The following is a 20,054-nucleotide window of genomic DNA, read 5'->3' on the forward strand; positions in this document are numbered from 1 at the left end:
ACTACTCTGAAAGAGGGCTGAAACACAATGCTGCAGCTTTACTTTTCAGTTTTCTTTTTTTTTTTTACACAGCTGAATCACAGCCAACAAGGCATTCCCCTGCAATCAAAGGGAGCTGTCTGCTCATTCAGTCAGTGGGGCAAGTTCTCTCGATTTTTTTTTTTTTTTTACAACCTGGCTGCCTCTCCCAAAGGCAAAACACCTTTCCTCAGAAAGGGTGGCCCTTCCCTTCCTTTAATAATTTTGAGAGAATATTAGGGAGATGGGGAGGGACCCGGGAACACCCAAGTGTCACACCCCAGAGGCTGACAACAGTAGAGAAAAGCACCAAAAAGCCTCTAATAAACTTCCCCAGGCACAGAAATAAACAAGAGAGAAAACCAGAATACCAATCTATATAGATATAAATCCTATAAAGAGAGACTAATGGGCTCGCTTCCTACCTGCTGAGAGACTGAGAAAATACTGAGGCTAGGGTCACATGACCAGGGCTCTTATTGGCTCTCTAGAGTCAGTTTTTTTCTCAGTCTCCACCTGCTAGTAGGCGAGCACAACCCATCAGTCCAATCCTGGGTCGGTCCGGAGGGATGCTAAGGAAGTGGATGTTCTGGTTTGTGGAGAATTTGTAAGAGATAATGTCTAGTGAGTGACCTTTTTTGTGGGTAGGTTGTATGGGAAGGAGGTCAAGGTCGCAGAGATGGAGTTCTTTGAATTCTTGAGTGTGGGTATTGTTAGGGTCCTCTAGGTGTAGGTTCAGGTCCCCAATCAGTAGTGCATTGGAGTTATTGATGCAAGTGTTTGATATGAAATCCATGAGGGTGGATTGGTTGTCGTTCCAGTTAGAAGGAGGTCTGTAGAATAGGATGACGGTTAGGTGGTCATATAACAAGGAGCTGGAAAGTTTGATTGATGCAATTTCAAGCTGGGGTACAATGGTTTCAGAGAAGGGTTCTGCAGAAAAGCTTGATTTGTATAAGCGCTATTCCTCCGCCTCTTCTCTCTTTCCTGGTCCAGAGTAAGATTTTATAGCCAGGGGGGCATAGTTTGAGTATGATGGGGTCTTTTGGGTCCCGGATCTAGGTTTCTGTGATGAATAGGAGGTCCAGATTGTCTGACTTAATCCAATCTTTGATAGTGTCAGTTTTATTAACTACTGATCTTGCATTATCCTTATGCAGGAGAACAAAACTTCTAACTCCCAGAGCTAGAGTCTCTCTGTATGTATGATTCTCTCTATAAGCTTCTATCTCCCAGAGTAGATGCACTCTGAATGCTGGTAGTTCAAAGTCTGATTAGTATTATTCTCCTTCCCAGCAGAGATGATTTTTAGCAGTGGCAACCATGTAAGCACTGGTATTTAAGTTATGTATATTCAGCATTGCTATTCATTTAGTTTAAGCCTACTTGAACAGGTCTAAAGGTACATATATTTGTTAGGTGGCTGATTATCACAGCTATACAGAATTTCTTGTTCTCCTCTCACTCTGCTCTTCTACTATATGGACAATAGTGAAGCAGAGTGAAATGTATTCATACCTGTTAATTTCCTTTCCTTGAGCCTTGCTAGACTAGGCCATATAAGTGGGTTACGTCCTCTGGACAACAGATGGTGTAGTAGGAGTGGCCTAGTGGTAAGGGTGGTGGACTTTGGTCCTGGGGAACTGAGTTCAATTCCCACTTCAGGCACAGGCAGCTCCTTGTGACTCTGGGCAAGTCACTTAACCCTCCATTGCCCCATGTAAGCCGCATTGAGTCTGCCATGATTGGGAAAGCGCGGGATACAAATGTAACAAAAAATAAATAAAATGGTAGAGAGACACTTTCTAGCGACATCATCAACAAGAACTGGTACAGCTTGGAATTTGTCAGTATACACTTACCAAAGCAGAAAGAAAACACAAATGGGACAAACTAAAACCCCAATCCATTCTCATCAAAAGCCCTGAAGAGAACCAAATTAAAATCAATTACTAAGGGTCACTACATAGGAGAATGGTAAATGCTGAACCATCACAATGCTATGGAGCAAACCCAACGGAGTTGTCTTCCTGGGTGTGAGCCGGAGTGGTTTAGCAGGACTCCAGGAAAGGAAATTAACAGGTACAAATAAAATGTCACCTTCCTTTTCATCTCTGCTAGACCAGTCCACACCAAAGTTTTATTACTCTAGGTAGGTAGAAAATAAAGCTCCCTCTAACACTGCCCTACCAAAGGTGTTGTCGCCCTTAGCCCAAACATCAGTGCTTCACAAAGGAATGCACAGAGAACTCTGTAGCCACCTTGCAAATGCCCTTCAGTGAAATTGTCTGGGCTTCAACCCAGGAGGCTGCCCAAAACCTGATCAAATGGGCAGAGATCTTCTGGCACCACCTTTTGTACAAAAAAAAAAAAAAAGAATTCAGTATAAAATGTTGATTATTTTTAAAATCTTAAACAAGGAGATACCTGTAGCAACTTACTCTACTTTACAGCTTTATCAACCTCCAGGAGTACTAAGATCAGCCTACTGATGAATCTACTTTATGTTCCATCCTTCCGAACTGAGACTGGAGGAATATAAATCCTCCATTTGCTCAATAGTTGGACCAAAACTATGGAATTTGTTACTATCCTCACTTACAGCACAGAAGAATCAATTGTTATTTAAGAAGAAATCAAAGATTTTTATTTTTCAGCAAGCCTTTGGGGAAGAAGTAGTGGCCACTTGTTAACTGACATTAGCTGTAAAGCAATATGGCCATTAAGTAAGATAAACTTGTATCTGTCTCTTCCAGTTATTTGTTTTTTTTTTTTTTGTCTTTTCTTCTGTCATTTCATGTTTAATGCATTATTATCTATGTTTAGTTGTTACCCGCAAAAATCGGAAAACCAATCTGACGAAGAAGGGCAACCTTCAAAAGCTAATCAAGAAATGTATTAAGTTATGTCCAATAAAAAAGGTATCTTATTTTCTTTTCCATGTTTTATTTTGTTTGATTACCTTTAAAAGTGGACTAACACGGCTACCACACCTCTCTAATGAATTGTTTGAAAGTTATAAAGAGAAAGAACTAAACACTCAGGGTGGTGGAAACAGAAAATATAATTCTGTAAAAACTAAGTTAAAAAAGAATTAACTCTACAATATTTTATGGTAGTAAAGACTTAAATAGGGGTTGAATTACTACAGGTTTCACACTTCTCAACAGTGGCACAAACTGATACAGGTTCATAGTTCAACTGGTAATTCATAATTCAATTCATTGGTATTTCAAATTTTTAAAGCAACTCTTGAGAATACTCAGCTCTTTCAGGATGGATGCAAGACGAGTTATTGTTGTGTAGTTTCAATTTACACAGTTTTTTTTTTATATATGGTTAAAATTCTGAATTACTGAATTATATCAGGCATATGCAAATAACTAGTAATTAGGACTGAGGCTTTGATTAGCACTATTTCTCACAGGTTTCTAACTTGTGCTAATTCAACCCTTTTTGTGTCTGCTACCATGTATCCAATGTATGCACTTCCTTTACAGTAGTATTATATAGAGTTAACATGCATGCTATAATTTTACATATTTATAATAGAGTACTGTATATTCTATTACCTCCAAGCCTCTCAGCTGCCAAGAGTTCTTATGTTCAACACATCACTTACTATTGCATTACTTCCTTAGTGATGAGATTGGTGATAATCAGTGACTGAAAGTGTTATTGAATGCCAGCCTGCAACTTTGGTACTGGGATTAAGCAGTAGTGTTAAAGAAGTCAAATATAATACATACATACATATATAGTGAAGGCCAAGATCTCAATAGTAATCATATTTCTTAGACATAATGAACTGGAAAAGATCCCAAGGACTTACCTCTCTTGTTGAAACTCTGATCTGCAGTAGGTACATTTTACCATGGGATGTGCTATTCGACATTCCTATTTAAAAAAAAACAAAACAAAAAAAAACTCAGAAGTAATCAATCTCTGTATTAAAAAGACACAAATATGGAAGTGAACCAAGTCCAAATGACCAGCCCAAAATACAGTGGTAAGAGCACTGAAAATAAAATTTATTGGGACCCTACACGGTCCATGTTTCGGCTAGAGCCTTCGTCAGGGGTCAAAAGGGTGTTTAGGAATGGAGCATATGAACCTCTAGAAAAGAGGTGCAATTGTACTGCATCGGAGAGGGACTTAATTGTCAGTAATGCCTATGAACTGTATCTTTCTGTGCTAAGTTCAGCACAAGGAAGGATTCAGGAGCCGATTATTTGCAGCTTCTACCAGACATACTCTAGCTGCTGGTGGAATGCAAGAACTCCGACTATACCTCATAACAACTGGGGTTCGCTGAACAGCTAAAGCCCTGAAGAGGAACCAATTCATCACACATCCAATGCTGCAAACCTCTAAGGGTGAGAGGAAAGGATTTCTTCTATAGTTCAGGTTTAGCCAAATACTTGTCTTTTGCATGCCAAGGATTGGTTAGTAGACATATGATCTATACCCCAATATAGATTAGGGCTCTTCATTTAACATGATTAATCACATCATGTTGCTCTCTCCTATAAGGAGGAAGGACAATGGCAAAAAGTTGAATGTGAAAGATGTTACAGGGGAAGAAGAGAAGAGAAAAAGTGAGGAGAGAGGAGGCCTGAAAATAGAGCTCAGAGCACAGAGAGGAACAGAACCAGAGACAGGGAATAAGATGAGAAAAATAAAATCATCGGACAACAAAGGTAAGAAAAATGATTATTTTCAGTTTTGAGAATTGACATACAGTTTACATTTTGCACTATACAAAGGGTTTTAATTGTGATTAATCACGCGATTAAACCTTTTGAACGATTAACAGTCCTAATTCAGCGCTATTTTGTGCAATCATATTTTTGTAACTTGCTCACCATATCTACCGTAAATAATATTTTTGCACATTGGAATTATTCCTTCTTTAGGGGTAGAACTACTAGTATCTTAGGGCCACCTTATGTGCAGTCATTCATACTCCTTGCAAAACGAGTCCAGAATAATTATTTACAGATTGATTTTCTGTTAACGTATTTGCGCCTACACCCCTGAAACAGGCCAAAGGTGCAACCTGAATTTTAGAGAACCCAACACTACTATTAGCATTTCACCAATCCTTTCCTGCCTGCCTGGAGAAACATTAGGATGTGCATGACCTGAGCAAAAAAAAAAAAAAAAGGAAGAAAGTCTGTGCTCAGAACACCAGCCCTCAAACATTTTTCACACCCTCGCATTTGCCATGGATGCAGGCATTTCTGAGCCTGAAGCAAAGGTAGCAATAAATGAATTAGAATAACCTTTCCATCTCAACCAAGCCCTTTCAATGGTCAAGCCATAAGACCAAAGGGCCAATGTGATCCTTTTCCACACGGCCTACCATGGGCCAAGGAGGGAAGACAGACAGTAAGAATGTCTCAGGCAAGGCTTGTAGTAGGGCATCGATACCTATTCTTTTCGACAGCTTAAGAACTTGGACACTTTGGTACTCCATTTCATCGCCATCAAGTCCAGAAGTGTAGAACCCCAATCTGTTCACTATCAGCTGAAACCCGTGGCTAGATAACTCCCATTCTCCCGGGTCCAACAAATGCCTGCTGAGAAAGTGTGCCTCTACATTCAAGGACCCCCATAATGTGATTTACTGACAAGAGAAGATTTTTCTTTGCCCAAATCATGAGGGTGGCCACTTCCATCGAACAAGTGCAGGTCCTGCCTTGCTTGCTATATAAGCCTCTGCCATCGAATAGTCAGAGAGAACCCAGACCGGGGCCTTCGTCAGAGATGGAGAGAAGTTGAGTGAGGAATTCCAGTCCCGAGCTCTAATTAATTTATTGACCACCGAGAATCCTGTTCTGTTCAGGTGCACTGTGCCAGATGGAACTTGTAATGAGCTCCCCAACCTGCTGGCGTCCATTGTCACTTCCCCCTCCCCCCACTGCATTATGAGAAACGGCGCTCCAATGGTAAATTTCTTCAGCGACATCTACCACTACATACTCCGTCTGGCAACCAGTGTTCAATGAAGGTCATTCTTCTTTAACAGCAGAGACCAGCAGTTGAGAAGAAATCCGTGTAACGGCCGCATATCAGCCCTTGCCCATGGCACCACTTCCATCGTCGCAATGAATGACCCCAGAACCTGAAAACAGACCCAAACGCTGGGCCTGCCTTGACTAAGAAGACAAATCTGTTGAACCAGCTTCGACCTCCTACATTCCGTGAGGAAGATCCTCTCCTGTGCTGTGTTGAATAGAACACCCAGATACTACAGCAACTGCATCTGCTATGGAGTCTGCTCTTCTCGAAATTGATCGCCCAAATGCTAGGATGATCACAAATAAGCCAGTCATCAGTTTTGGAGGTCGTATCTTGCTAAGGATGTAAAAAGAATTGAAGCGGTCCAAAGAAAAGCTACAAAAATGGTATGGGATTTGCGTTACAAGACGTATAAGGAGAGACTTGCTGACCTGAACATGTATACCCTGGAGGAAAGGAGAAACAGGGGTGATATGATACAGACGTTCAAATATTTGAAAGGTTTTAATCCGCAAACGAACCTTTATTGTATCAGAGACCTTAAATTGTGACCCACCCCCACTCCCTCAAAAGGACAGGGAAATACCTACTAGAGGTCTGCATGGGAACGGAGTTTGCGGGGATCCCGCAGAGTCCGCAGGAATCTCGTGCGAATCCCCTCCGGGTCAGCGGGAGTGCCGCGGGGATGGAAATAATCATGCGGGATTCCCGTGGGGATGGAGGATGTTCTGGCGGGATTCCCGTGGGGACGCGCGCAGATACCTTTGTTTTAGTGGGTGGACACCAAGCTCTCCTCCAGTGCGAACAGGATGCCCTCAACTGCCCCGTCGCAGGGACGGCCAAATTTCAAGGGGGGTGTGGGGCAAAGGCATGGATGTGCTCAGAGAAACGTCCATTTTGGGCGTCCTTAACTGCTCCATTGCAGGGACGGCCAAATTTCAAGGGGGTGTTGGAGGCATAGCGAAGATGGGACTTGAGCACCTAACACTTAGACGTCTTTCATCCATAATCTAAAAAAAAAAAAAAAAAAGAGAGAGGACTTTCCTGACGGGCACTTGCACGTTTTTCCACCCGAGTTCAGCAGACTACTTTTATTTTTTATATGTGTATAGGCAATTCATTTCTCTCATGGTGGGAACTGGCTGTTTGTGAGCTGTTTTACTGCAGCTAAAGCATTAGCATACCCACTTGTTTCTTTTGTTGAGGGCATTGTGCTGTTTGGGTGACCAATAATTCTCTCTATTTTAGTGTGGAAAAAAACTTCAGTTTGTTTTATGTATTTATTGCCCTTTTTCTAAGATTCAGTATATTAATGAGTGAAGAAATATTTTCTCCGATTCGTTTTAAATGTATTACTCTGCATTGTGTGCCCCCTGTCCACTCCACTCAGTACTTTATACTTCCTTTTTTTATGGGAGCAGGTGGGGATGGAGGAGATCACTCATGGGGGCGGGTTAGATTCTGGTGGGGATGCGCGGGGACGGGTCGCATTTCTGTCCCTGTGCAACTCTCTAATACCTACTGTAGCCAAAAGCAGGTTATCTTGAGCTACAACTGAAAAAGGAGTGAGCTAAATTCAAATAACATTTAGCTCTGTTTGTAACACCAGAACCAATCCTGCATGAAACCTCAGCACACATTTAAGCACGTTTTATTTTAGTGTTGATTTCTTTTTTTTTTTCCCTACACACCAGAAGCAATCCTAACACACAAAAAGAACTGCAATCCCAGAAGTATATCACTGCACTATGCTTAGAAAATATTACAGTGGCTAGGAGAGATATATGTACTGATAGCGACATGGGTTTTTAAAAATATGGTGTGCTACTGCCACAACCCACAAAGTGAGAAAGTAAGACAAAAGGATGTTTTGCCGGTACTGATTGGCAAGGGGTAGGCTTCCTGTCAACCCTGCGTTTCTTGGCTCCACTTCTCTTTACGAAGGCCTAAATGTCCAAAACACACATGCATAATGACATAGTACTGTATCTTCAATAGATTATAGTGCTTTTTACGCAACATGATAAAAAAAACCTAGAGTTGTATCACTAGGAAAACGCATGGAGGAAATAGCTCAATGTAAGACTATATTGCCAATATAGTTTGTTTTTACAACGCAACAAAAAGCTATTTGTATTTATAACATGAGCCCTCTGTGAGAGTGTAAGTATTACCACATGCCTCCAGGCTCATCAAGGTCAGGTTGGCCCAGCTCTGATTTGTCCCATTGCTTACACGGGTTTGTTTGTAGTTCCGACATTTCTATTGTTTATTTAAGCAAATCAGAGCTACAAATACATGTAAACAGTGGGGCAAAACTAGGTCCCCGTTAACGTGCTTAACAGGAACTGTCTGAAACCACCCAGTAATCCTCATTCATGGCACACACGAGATCCACAGTTCCGTCACAGCAGGGCTCACATACCCTGCGAGTCCCAGAGCTCAGTAAGGGCAATCCCGTCAGGAATTGAACAAGACCTCAGACCCCACATGGCGCCTCCAGCTCGCCGAAGCCACATGGGCACAACTGGAACGGAGTTGGCCCGGGCACAGTTATTTAGCAAGAAAAGCTCAGCAATCGGCCACGGGGCTCCGGGATTAGTGGCTCCATCTCTGTAGGGAGAAACCAACCAACCAGCCAGAGAAGGTGAGTGTAAAGAAAATGATGATTATTCCCCACCCAACTTTCCTTTCCTGCGAGAAGGGATTCAAACCAAGCCAGGCCGCCGGACACGAACCTTGCAAAGCTGTTGTCCCTGGGAAAGCTCCTCGAACGGGTACCGCTGGTTACACTTCGTGCAGGCATATAGTGCCGTAGCCATCCTCCGCTAAACAATACTAGTCTCAGATTATGCAAACAGGCGATGAAAGCGATTAAAAAAAAAAGGAAACGCGGCAATTTGCAGCTTCCGGAGACCTAGACGGGCTGGATACTGACTTCCGGCCAGGGAAGTCAGCGTCGGTTGTTGTCTCTTTCTCCTGTTTTTTTTTTCTCGTTTTACTCTTCCTTTTTTTCTCTCTTTTTTTTTTTTTGGTTCCGCGGTGTCACTTTCGTCACTTTTCGTCGTCGCCTCTCCCCCGGATACTGACACGCGCCATAAAGGAAGGGTAGGGCCAGGGGAGCCCGGGCCACCAATCGGCCATCGAGCACGGCGAGCGGGAAGTCATAATTTTGAATCCTTCCGACCAAAGAAAATGAGAGACTGAAGCCTCTAGCCAATTGAAACACGCGGCTGCTCTCTAGGTTGCTGAGCCTCGTCTTGTTATTGGCTCACCGCATATAAGCGAAAGTTGTCTCGCCCCCACGCGCTCGTCTTTAATTTGCGATTGGTGCCTACTCAGCTCGTGCGCTGTGTTTGTTACAAGATCTTGAATCCTTCTATTGTGGGTAACAGACAGCTAAGCAAGACCAATTGAATGCCCCTTTTCACTTACGTGGATCGACTCCCCCCCCCCAAAAAAAAAAAAAAAAAAACCACACAACAACTCTATAACAGAACATGCAGCAGCACCATTTTTGAAATGTCCTTGACCCTCTAACTCCTCCTACTATCGCATCATTGGCTGGAGGGATTCACGCGCATAGAAATTGGCCACCATTGTGGTCAATCAGTGCCAAATGTGTTGACAAAGATATTCTGCAGGCTGATTGGCTACTGGGCCTGTCTGACGGCAGTAGGCTAGGCCTAGAGGGTGGTTGCGTGACTGCGCAGTCCAGGTTTAGCTCTGTGTGTTGGTTGGGGATTATTCATTGCCTGGATGGGAAGCCCTTGGGGCTAAGCAAGATCTGGCTCCTGTGGCCGGGAGCGCAGTGGAGACGGAATATGGCAACAGCAGCGGCCTCTTCCTTTACGTCGGTAAGGTGCTGTTTGTGTTTAAAGGGCACAGTGGCTGCTCGTGTGCGATTGGGGAACAAAGCAGTTCCCCTGGCTGAAGAAGGTAAAGGCACTGTACTTCTCTGTCCCGACCCTGATTCCTCTGGGAACGACACACACGTGTTCCTGGTCTCTCGGAGACATGCTGTACATGCAGCTTCATTGCTAAACAAACCTCTCTCTGCTTGTCAGAGAGAGTGAGGTACCACACATGGAGAAAGCTTTGAAGATGTATCCCTGGTCCTAAGACAGACATCCACGGGACTTTTCTGAAAGTGCCCTGTTAGTCTGCTTGAGGGTAAAGAAAAAAGTTGTTTAACTTTTATTTATGATCCTTAAATAGAGGGAGAATTTAACTAGATTTAGTTACCTGTTTCAGGGATAAAGTGTTTTATTGCCCTGAGCTAACACACTATAGACCAGTGATTCTCAACCAGTGTGTCCTCAAGAGGTGGGACCCTTGAAATAATCATAACAGGTCCATATTTCGACTTTTTGATCTGCTGCCATCTGTCCCAAATAGAAATGCTGTCCACATGTTCTGTTTGATACATAGTTCGAGTATTTGAGGGTTTTGTGTTACTTCACAATATATGGCAGTAGAGGGATTTTGTGCTGGTGTTGCTGTTACTGAGATGACACCAGAATTTGAAAATATACTTGTTTTGTATGGAAAGCTGTATAGACTCAATAATGGATGAAAGTATCATGACAATAAGAATGTTATGAATTTGCCTAAAATACAATCCCATATGGAAACACTGCATGAAACTCATTCCCAGATTTTCTTATTAATAAAGATCAAAACTTTTGAAAAAAAAATAACTTTTATGAACTGTTGTTAAAATTAAATTTTGTTTAAGCATTTTAGCAATTAAATATTTAGGAGTTATTTTTGTTCAGCAGTGAATTTTAGTGTTCAGTGTGTCACACACATGAGCACTGTCTATCAGGTATGTCACAACAGAAGAAAGGTTGAGAACCACTGCTATAGACCCATGCAATTTAGAGAGCAGGATTGCTTTAGAAACCATGGATGTATGTGGACACATGATACATATGCTATATCCAGAGATGGGGGGGGGGGGGGGGGGGGGTTAAGTACTTAAGTAAAAAAATGTACTGGCTTCAAAAGTAGTGAAGTAAAAGTAGAAAGTCTTATAAAAAAAGACTAAAATAAAAGTAATACAGTGCAGCGCTTAAACCTACGTTTTTACCACAAAGTAAAAAGTATTCTTAACAAATTGGACCACTGAATCTAGTTGGCTTACAAGTAAGCTTTGGGGGGAGGGGGATCATACAAGGTCCTGCCTAGAAAAAAAAATACCCTGAGCATTGCAGTGAGCAGAAGAACATTAATATACTTATTGGAAAACAAAACAAGCTGGATTAGTACACAGACAATTGATGCTAACAGAACACTTGGCCTTTTTCACACATGAACAGAGGTAGCCCCACATGAAGTATAGAATAAGTAACCACAAACCAAAAATAGAACTATATAGACAAAAATTAAACAGAACCCCCGAGAAGCAGTATTTCCCACCTATCCAGTATTGCCTAATTTCTCTCTTTCGCCCAGTCTTGCTCCCTCTGCTGGGCCCACATTAATAAACTACTATGGGAGACATGCGGGACCTGGCTCTCTGCAGCACCGCTAGTGCTTCCTGCACCAGTCCCGGAAGTTCATATCAGTTGGCGGGCCTGCCACAGGAAGCAGTAGCGGATCCTGCAGAGAGCCAGGTCCTGCATGATTCCCATGCTAGTTTATTAGCATGAACCCAGTAGAGGTGCAGAGGGAGGGAGCAAGATTGTGCATTAGGGCTATGGGAGAGGAGCGGGAGTGGGCCCTGCATGAAGTGAAGGTGCGGTTCAGACGGGGGGGGGGGGGGGGGGGTAGCTGAGCCTGATAAGTTTGATTCCCAGTTCAGGCACAGGCAGCTCCTTGTGACTCTGGGCAAGTCACTTAACCCTCCATTGCCCCATGTAAGCCGCATTGAGCCTGCCATGAGTGGGAAAGCGCGGGGTACAAATGTAACAAAAATCAAAATAAATAATAGCCAATCACCTGCTGTTTGGGGCAGGTGTAGAGGGTGGGGTCTAGGGTTTCCAAGTGATGTCAGACCCTGGCTTGCATCTGATTGAGCCTAAACTTCTGATCCCAGCTCACCTGTTTTTAGGACTGGAATTTCAGGCCCAGTGAGCTGCAAGCCACGTCTGACAATCGCCTGTAGAGGGGGAAGAGCAGAGGAATGGAAAATGTTTTTTTAATAAACTACTTTCCAAATTTATACTTTGTTACTAAGTACAGTAAGTATGTACTGTAACAAGTACTTTGTTACAACCCATCACTGGCTGTGTCTTAGTTGGTGCTGGAGCCATCACCTGTTTAGAGGTGGCATTTCTATTCTTCTCCTTATAGGAGCCTCTTCTGTTATTTAAGACCAGCGGTAAAAGGGCTCTTGTGTTTCCTTTGCTCTCTTCATTGGAGAAGGGGTGGTTATGACCTTAAGGGAAAGGGAAATGGGATTTGATATACCGCCTTTCTGAGGTTTTTGCAACTACATTCAAAGTGGTTTACATATATTCAGGTACTTATTTTGTACCTGGGGCAATGGAGGGTTAAGTGACTTGCCCAGAGTCACAAGGAGCTGCAGTGGGAATTGAACTCAAGTCCACTGCACTAACCACTAGGCTACTCCTCCACTCCATACATGCACTCTGTCAATATCTGAAATCTGCCCAGTGTGGAGCGACGACCAGAAAAGCAAACAGGTTACTAGGAATTATTAGGAAAGGGATGCAAAATAAGACCAAAAATATTATAATGCCTCTGTGGTGCGAACTCACCTTGAGTATTGTGTTCATTTCTGGTCTCCGTAGCTCAATAAAGATATAGTGGAATTAGAAAAGGTTCAAAGAAGAGCAACAAAAATAATAAAGGGGATGGAACTCCTCCCATATGATGGGCTAAAGAGGTTAGAACTCTATAGTTTGGAAAAGAGATGGCTGGGTGGGTGGGGGATATGATTGAGTCTGTAAAACCCTGAGTGGAGTTAGAACAGGTAAAAGTGAATTGATTTTTTTTTTAAACTCTTTCAGAAAGTATAAAGACCAGGGCTCACTCAATGAAATTGCATGGAAATACTTTTAAAACAAATGGAAATATTTTTTTTCACTCAAAGAATAGTTAGGATCTGGAATTCATTGCCGGAGGATGTGGTAACTGCGGGGTTTCTGCCAGGTACTGGTGACCTGGATTGGCCACTGTTGGAAGCAGGATACTGGGCTAGATTAGATTTTCACTATCTTCCATCCCCCCCCCCCCCCTTAATGTACTTTTAGAATGTATATGACTGTAGTTTATAAACCGTGCTGGACCCTATCGGGGGAATTGTAGCAATATATAACAAGTATTAGATTAGATGGACCATTGTTCTAACCCAGTATGGCTATTGTTATGTTCTTACGCATGGAAATAAGCTTCCCCTTAGTTATAGAGAACCACAGTTTACTAGAGATAAGGTTGTGCATTAGAGAGAGTCTGCCTCAAAGGTATGCAACTTGGGAGCTTAGGTCATGCTAGTTGTGTAGAACTTACAGCCTGCTTCTACTTTAGATAGATATGCACAGACAACCACCATCACGGAGCAGCATGTAAAGATCCTTGAAAAAGGAACCACATGGTTTTTGTTTAAAAAAAATAAAATCCTCTGGTTTATACTTGGGGGAATTTGTTTTGGTCATTAAATAAACATTAACAATTATTTCAGCACAGTTCTGATGTTTATCTTTTTGCTTAGTTTCAGGAGCCCCTATGTCGAAATATTCATGATGCAGCAATGCCTGATGGGCTGTCTTCACACTCGTACTTCACATATCCCAAAGGAAAGCCCTTCCTTAACTGTGACTTAAGACACATTCCTGAGAGGCCAATAATTCCATATCCAGAGAGCAACAGTAGGGGTAATACTTATCTGAGTGATTGTGTTTATTTACATTGAATTCATAATTATGTCCTTATACTATTTTCTGTATAAATTGTCATGTATTTTGGGTAACATTGTATAAGGCATTTATATGTATACGACAAGCACAAAAGAACAAGAGTCCTCCTCCATGCAGGTCAACCCAGGCAAGCAAACACAGCGGAGGTGACATGAAAGATGATGCAAAACAAAACGTCCATGGGACTCAGAGTTCACATCAGAAGTTTTATTCAAATTATACTGATGTGAGTCCAGAATACTTTGTGAATAAAGCTTCTGATGTGAACTCGTGAGTCCATTGGATGTTTTGTTTTGTTTTGCTTTGCATCATCTTTCGTGTTACCTCCACTATGTATACAGCAGCATTTTACATGTTTCCCAGGGGTATATATGCATAAAAGTACACACTATTGATACATAGCGTATAATTTCCTATTTCCTTGTCATCAAGCAGATGAAGCCATTACGTATGGGTTGTGTCCATCAACCAGCAGGGGGAGATAGAGAGCACTCAATTTTTCACAGTGCCTCATGGCCAGCTAGCTCCACTGCCTCTTCAGTATTCTCTATCTCCCCAAGCAGGGTGGCTGCAGCTTCTTCGAGCTCCATCAAAAACCTGCCTGGGGGTGGCTCCTGGCTTGCCAGTTGTTAGCCGGGGTGTTAGAGGCTATAGCAGCTTCACTTTGAAGGCACATAGGTTAGCCCTTTCCCTGTCTTACCCATGCCCCCGTGGATGTGGACATATTAGCTTGCTTTTCCCTGTCCTTTCCCACTCAGTGGATGCAGGCACATTGGTTCGCCTTTCCCTGCCTTTTCCACTCATCTGAGCCTCCGGAGTTCTTATTACCTCTGCTTTCCTCATAGCGTTAAAAAAAAAAAAAAAAAATTGTTAAAGGCCTGGGAGATCCTAAACCCTAGCGCTTGCCCGAAGATAGGCCGAGGCCTTCCTCCAAGGGCCAAGCGGGCCACTCCTCTTATAGACCTCGCTTCCATGAAGCTAGAAGGTACTGCCCGGGGCGTTCTGCTGGGTTCACGTCTCGTGCCCGTTTTTCAGCAGAGGAACTCCTTTCGCTCGGACAAGCGTTCCGCAGCCACCGGCTCTAGGCCTGGAGTTCCGGGGCGACCCTCTCAATGATGGTGCGCCGGCCCCCTCCTCGCTTCCTGTCATCGGAGGACGTCTTTTCCTCTTTGCCGAGGAGTGGGCCAATATTTCCTCAGATCAGTGGGTTCTGGACCTGATCAGAGATGGCTACAGAATAGAATTCAACGCCCCAGTAAGAGACGTGTTTGTGGAGTCCCGATGTGGTTCTGCCGCCAAACGGGCGGCGGTAGAGGAGACTTTGCAAGGTCTGATTCAATTAGGGGCTGTGTCCCCGGTACCTCCCGCCGAACACGGCTACAGCCGATACTCCATCTACTTTGTGGTCCCGTGAAAAGGTGGGTCTTTTCGCCCTATTCTGGACTTAAAAGAATTAAACAAGTCCCTGAGAGTGCGGCATTTCCACATGGAAACCCTGCGCTCCGTCATTGCTGCTGTACAGCCAGGAGAGTTTCTCACGTCTCAAGACCTGAAAGAAGCTTACTTGCACATACCAATTTGGCCCCCGCACCAGACGTTTCTGAGGTTTGCGGTGTTGGGAAAACATTTCCAGTTCCGGGCCTTGCCTTTTGGCCTCGCCACAGCTCCCCAAACCTTTTCGAAGGTAATGGTGGTAGTAGCTGCTTTGCTCAGGCGAGAAAGTATCAGGGTTCACCCGTACCAGACGACGGGCTCATCAGAGCAGACTCTGTAACAGAGAGCTATCAAGCTACAGCCAGAGTGGTCTCAGTACTTCAATCTCTAGGCTGGGTCGTCAACATGGCCAAAAGTCACCTGACCCCCTCGCAATCTCTAGAATATTTGGGGGCCAGGTTCGACACAGACTCGGGCTATGTATACCTACCCGAGCTAAGGCGGTGCAAGCTTCAGAATCGGGTCCGTCTGCTCCTGAGGATGCCCTGCCCACGAGCTTGGGACATTGTCCAGCTGCTGGGATCGATGACAGCCACATTGGAAGTGGTGCCCTGGGCGAGAGTGCACCTGAGACCTCTACAGTATTCCCTACTTCAAAGATGGTCTCCAGTTTCTCAGGATTATCAATGCAGACTTTCTTGGCTCCCTGCGGCCCGACTCAGCATGGAGTGGTGGCTCTCAGACAGCATGCTGCGGCGAGGAATGCCGCTGGCGCTCCCCGATTGGTGTCTAGTAGTGACAGATGCCAGCCTGAAGGGCTGGGGCGCACATTGCAAGGGGAGGTATGCCCAGGGTCTATGGACACCCGAGGAGTTGGAGTGGTCCATCAACCGCCTGGAGTTGAAAGCGGTGTTTCAGGCGCTTCTGGCCTTTCAAGTGACCCTGGAAGGATTGGCTGTCAGAGTGATGTCGGACAACACGACAGCAGTAGCCTACATAAATCGACAAGGCGGCACTCAGTGCAGAGCACTGGCCACTCAGGCCGAACAGATTTGCCACTGGGCCGAGCTGCATCTTCAGTTTCTGTCGGCAGTTCACATTGCAGGTCAGAGCAACGTGCAAGCCGATTATCTAAGCAGGCATCAGATCGATCCAGCAGAATGGGAACTAGCAGACGAAGTATTCCTGCAAATATGTGCCAAATGGTGCAAGCCCGTGGTGGATCTTATGGCGACAAGGTCAAATGCCAAAGTCCCGTGCTTCTTCAGCAGACGGAGAGATCCTCGCTCAGCAGGGTTGGATGCCTTGACTCAGCCCTGGCCTCCGGGCCTACTATATGTGTTCTTCCGTGGCCCTTGATAGGGCGCGTGCTCCTGCGGATTCGGCTGCACCCAGGAGAAGTGGTCCTCATCGCCCCGGATTGGCCCAGGAGGCCTTGGTATGCGGACCTCCGACAGATGCTAGTGGAGGCTCCCCTTCCTTTACCTCTGGTAATGAACCTGTTGTCACAGGGCCCGGTAGCCATGGAGGACGCCTGCCGCTTTGGTCTTATGGCATGGCGATTGAGAGGGCGCAATTGAGGGACAAAGGCTATTCAAACACAGTCATTTCCACTCTCCTGCAGGCCCGAAAGCGTTCCAGTTCCGTGGCTTATGCCAGGATTTGGCGTCAGTTTGAGTCTTGGTGTGCTTCAAAAGCGATCACACCCATGCGGGCTCCTGTCTCGCCGATTCTGGACTTTTTGCAGGATGGTGTACAAATAGGCTTGGCCTATAATTCCCTGCAGGTGCAAGTGGCAGTGTTGGCCTCCCTTCGTGGTAAGGTTGAAGGTGTGTCTTTAGCTGCTCATCCAGATGTGGCAGGTTTCTTAGTGGGGTGCTTCGGCTCCGGCCTTCCGTGCGAGCACTCTGTCCAGCTTGGAACCTGGGGCTAGTTTTGAAGGCCCTGCAGGCTTCTCCTTTTGAGCCGCTTCGGCGAGCATCGGAGAAAGATTTGACACTAAAGGCCGTTTTTCTTGTGGCCATTACTTCGGCGAGACGGGTGTCAGAGCTCCAGGCGCTGTCCTGTAGACACCCATTTCTGCAATTCTCAGTCTGGGGTCGAAGCGTGCCTTCCTTCATGCCTAAGGTGGTTTCAGTGTTTCACCTAAACCAGCCTATTTTCTTGCCCTCCTTTGATAAGGAGATTAGCTGATATTAAATATTTTATTGCCAAGACTAGTCCTATATTACTTGTTAGTGGAAAAATAATGATTAGAGTTATTTGCTTTCATGCAAATGAAATGAATCTTTACAATTATTTGTTACTTTTAAAAGTACTATATTACTACCCAACACTACAATAGCAAAGTGAAAAATGGATGAATGTAAAGTTTGATTTGGTGCAAGCCCAACCCAACACAGCACATCACAGTAGGGATGGAGTTCTCTGGGTGAAACCTAGTGGTAACAACATCATATTAAGGGACTATTTATTATTGGTGCAGACTAGGGCGCTTATTGTGATAGAGGAGACAAGGAATGGAGGAAAAGACAGAAGCGTCCTTGAAGAAGATCTGCTGCTGCGCTCTAAACTGAAACTAGGACAGAAATGTCTCGCAGTATGATAGCAACCCAAAATGCACTGCCAAATTATCTTTTGAGTGGTCAAGTCACAACCCAATCTCAATCCAATTAGAGTGGAGGAGTGGCCTAGTGGTTAGGGTGGTGGACTCTGGTCCTGGGGAACTGTGTTCGATTCCCACTTCAGGCACAGGCAGCTCCTTGTGACTCTGGGCAAGTCACTTAACCCTCCCATTGCCCCATGTAAGCCGCATTGAGCCTGCCATGAGTGGGAAAGCGCGGGGTACAAATGTAACAAAAATAAAATAGATACTATTGTAGATTCTACATGGAATGTTGCTACTATTTGAGATTCTACATGGAATGTTGCTACTATTTGAGATTCTACATGGAATGTTGAGATTCTGTTGCTACTATTGGACATTCTACATGGCATGTTGCTATTCCACTAGCAACATTCCATGTAGAAGGCTGCGCAGGCTTCTGTTTCTGTGAGTCTGACGTCCTGCACGTACGTGCAGGACGTCAGACTCACAGAAGCAGAAGCCTGCGCGGCCACATTGGTGATCTGCAAGGGCCGACTTCTACATGGAATGTTGCTAGTGGAATAGCAACATTCCATGTAGAATCTCCAATAGTAGCACCAGTGGAGGAGTGGCCTAGTGGTTAGGGAGGAGTTCTAGTGGTTAGGGTGGTGGACTTTGGTCCTGAGGAACTGAGTTTGATTCCCACTTCAGGCACAGGCAACTCCTTGTGACTCTGGGCAAGTCACTTAACCCTCCATTGCCCCATGTAAGCCGCATTGAGCCTGCCATGAGTGGGAAAGCGCAGCGTACAAATGTAACAAAAATAAAAAAATTAATAAATCCAATCAAAAAGAAGAACGGTGTCCATCATTGCTTCCCAAGGAACCTGACACAGCTTAAATAATTTGGAAATAAAAAAGGTTTACTATGGACAGACAGCATGCAGAGTTGATAGAGAGAGATGCCCCAACTTGAGCAGAAACTTCTCTAATTATTGCATTTCAGTTTTTGGTTTTTTTTTTTTGTTTTTTTAGGTGTACATGCTTGTGCCACATATTTATCTCCTGAAAGGTGTGGTATATGGGATATCGATGACTGGACAGAAGCCTCATGCATGTACACCTGATGCACTGACACAATGTGAAAAACATTCAATGATTTATACACTTTCTGTAGCTACCGTAAACAGTGACATTTAACACGGTGCATTCAGTTTGGATTTATGCCGCTTTGTTTCTAAACCTCTTAAATCACCTTGAATAATTTGGGGAATTGGAGCCTTATGCGAGTATCTCACTGGTTCATAAAATATGAGTACAGTATTAACTTCTAAAGAGGGCCCAGGAAAGAAGCTTTTCATAAAGTAGAGGAGTGTGGTAGCCGTGTTAGTCCACTCTTAAGGTTATCAATAGAAATCAAACAAAATAAAACATAGAAAAGAAAATAAGATGATACCTTTTTTATTGGACATAACTTAATACATTTCTTGATTAGCTTTCGAAGGTTGCCCTTCTTCGTCAGACTGTCATAGTAATGCTTGAATGTTTTCATTTATATACACTGTCAGCTAGCACATTTGCTTATTTCCAATCTGATGAAGAAGGGCAACCTTCGAAAGCTAATCAAGAAATGTATTAAGTTATGTCCAATAAAAAAGGTATCATCTTATTTTCTTTTCCATGTTTTATTTTGTTTGATTTCTATTCATATTAAGTATAAATCTAAAGTAACATGGTGCGAGAGGCGTAAGACCTACATAGAAAGCAATAGAGTTAACCTTTAAAAGGGGTGTTTTAGGGGATTTGTGTAGTGCTGCATTTAAAGTTTCTCAAAATTTCTTCTCAACAAATAGTCACCCTAATAGCATCTGAAATTTTGTAAAACAATTCACAGCTTACCCCAGTGTGTGCAGGAAGAAATACTTCTTCTTGATCAATCTCTGTCGTTTTGTCTTTATGATTCTAGAGCCATATAGTCACGAATCTGGAACTCCAATTCAACTGTTATCCTTTTCAAATATAAAGTTTAAGCAATAGGTCTGTTTTAATTTGTGGTATTAAAAGGATAAACTGAAGATCCTTCAAATTCATTGTGGTTATGACAGATGG

At 43.8% G+C, this 20,054-nt stretch overlaps 2 protein-coding genes across 3 annotated transcripts in view; one reads left to right on the plus strand and one right to left on the minus strand.

Moving 5' to 3' along the window:
- Positions 1-9,048, minus strand: part of LOC115468476 (protein FAM76B) — a 94,132-nt gene extending 85,084 nt beyond the window's left edge. The window contains exons 1-2 of the mRNA XM_030200218.1: positions 8,781-9,048; positions 3,851-3,915 (exon numbers count right to left, since the gene is read on the minus strand). Of these exons, the coding sequence (XP_030056078.1) occupies positions 3,851-3,915; positions 8,781-8,864 (149 nt within the window). The 5' untranslated portion in view covers positions 8,865-9,048. The remainder of the gene's footprint in view (positions 1-3,850; positions 3,916-8,780) is intronic.
- A 665-nt stretch (positions 9,049-9,713) lies between these two features.
- The window catches only part of CEP57 (centrosomal protein 57), a 57,876-nt gene continuing 47,535 nt past the window's right edge, over positions 9,714-20,054 (plus strand). Inside the window, exons 1-2 of one of the 2 annotated variants that reach the window (XM_030200220.1) lie at positions 9,714-9,899; positions 13,721-13,883. In XM_030200220.1, the coding sequence (XP_030056080.1) occupies positions 9,867-9,899; positions 13,721-13,883 (196 nt within the window). In that variant the 5' untranslated portion in view covers positions 9,714-9,866. The remainder of the gene's footprint in view (positions 9,900-13,720; positions 13,884-20,054) is intronic. The other variant, XM_030200219.1, reaches the window with a different exon arrangement.

Source organism: Microcaecilia unicolor, chromosome 4 (assembly GCF_901765095.1).
Source record: "Microcaecilia unicolor chromosome 4, aMicUni1.1, whole genome shotgun sequence".
In the NCBI taxonomy this organism is placed as follows: Eukaryota; Metazoa; Chordata; class Amphibia; order Gymnophiona; family Siphonopidae; genus Microcaecilia; species Microcaecilia unicolor.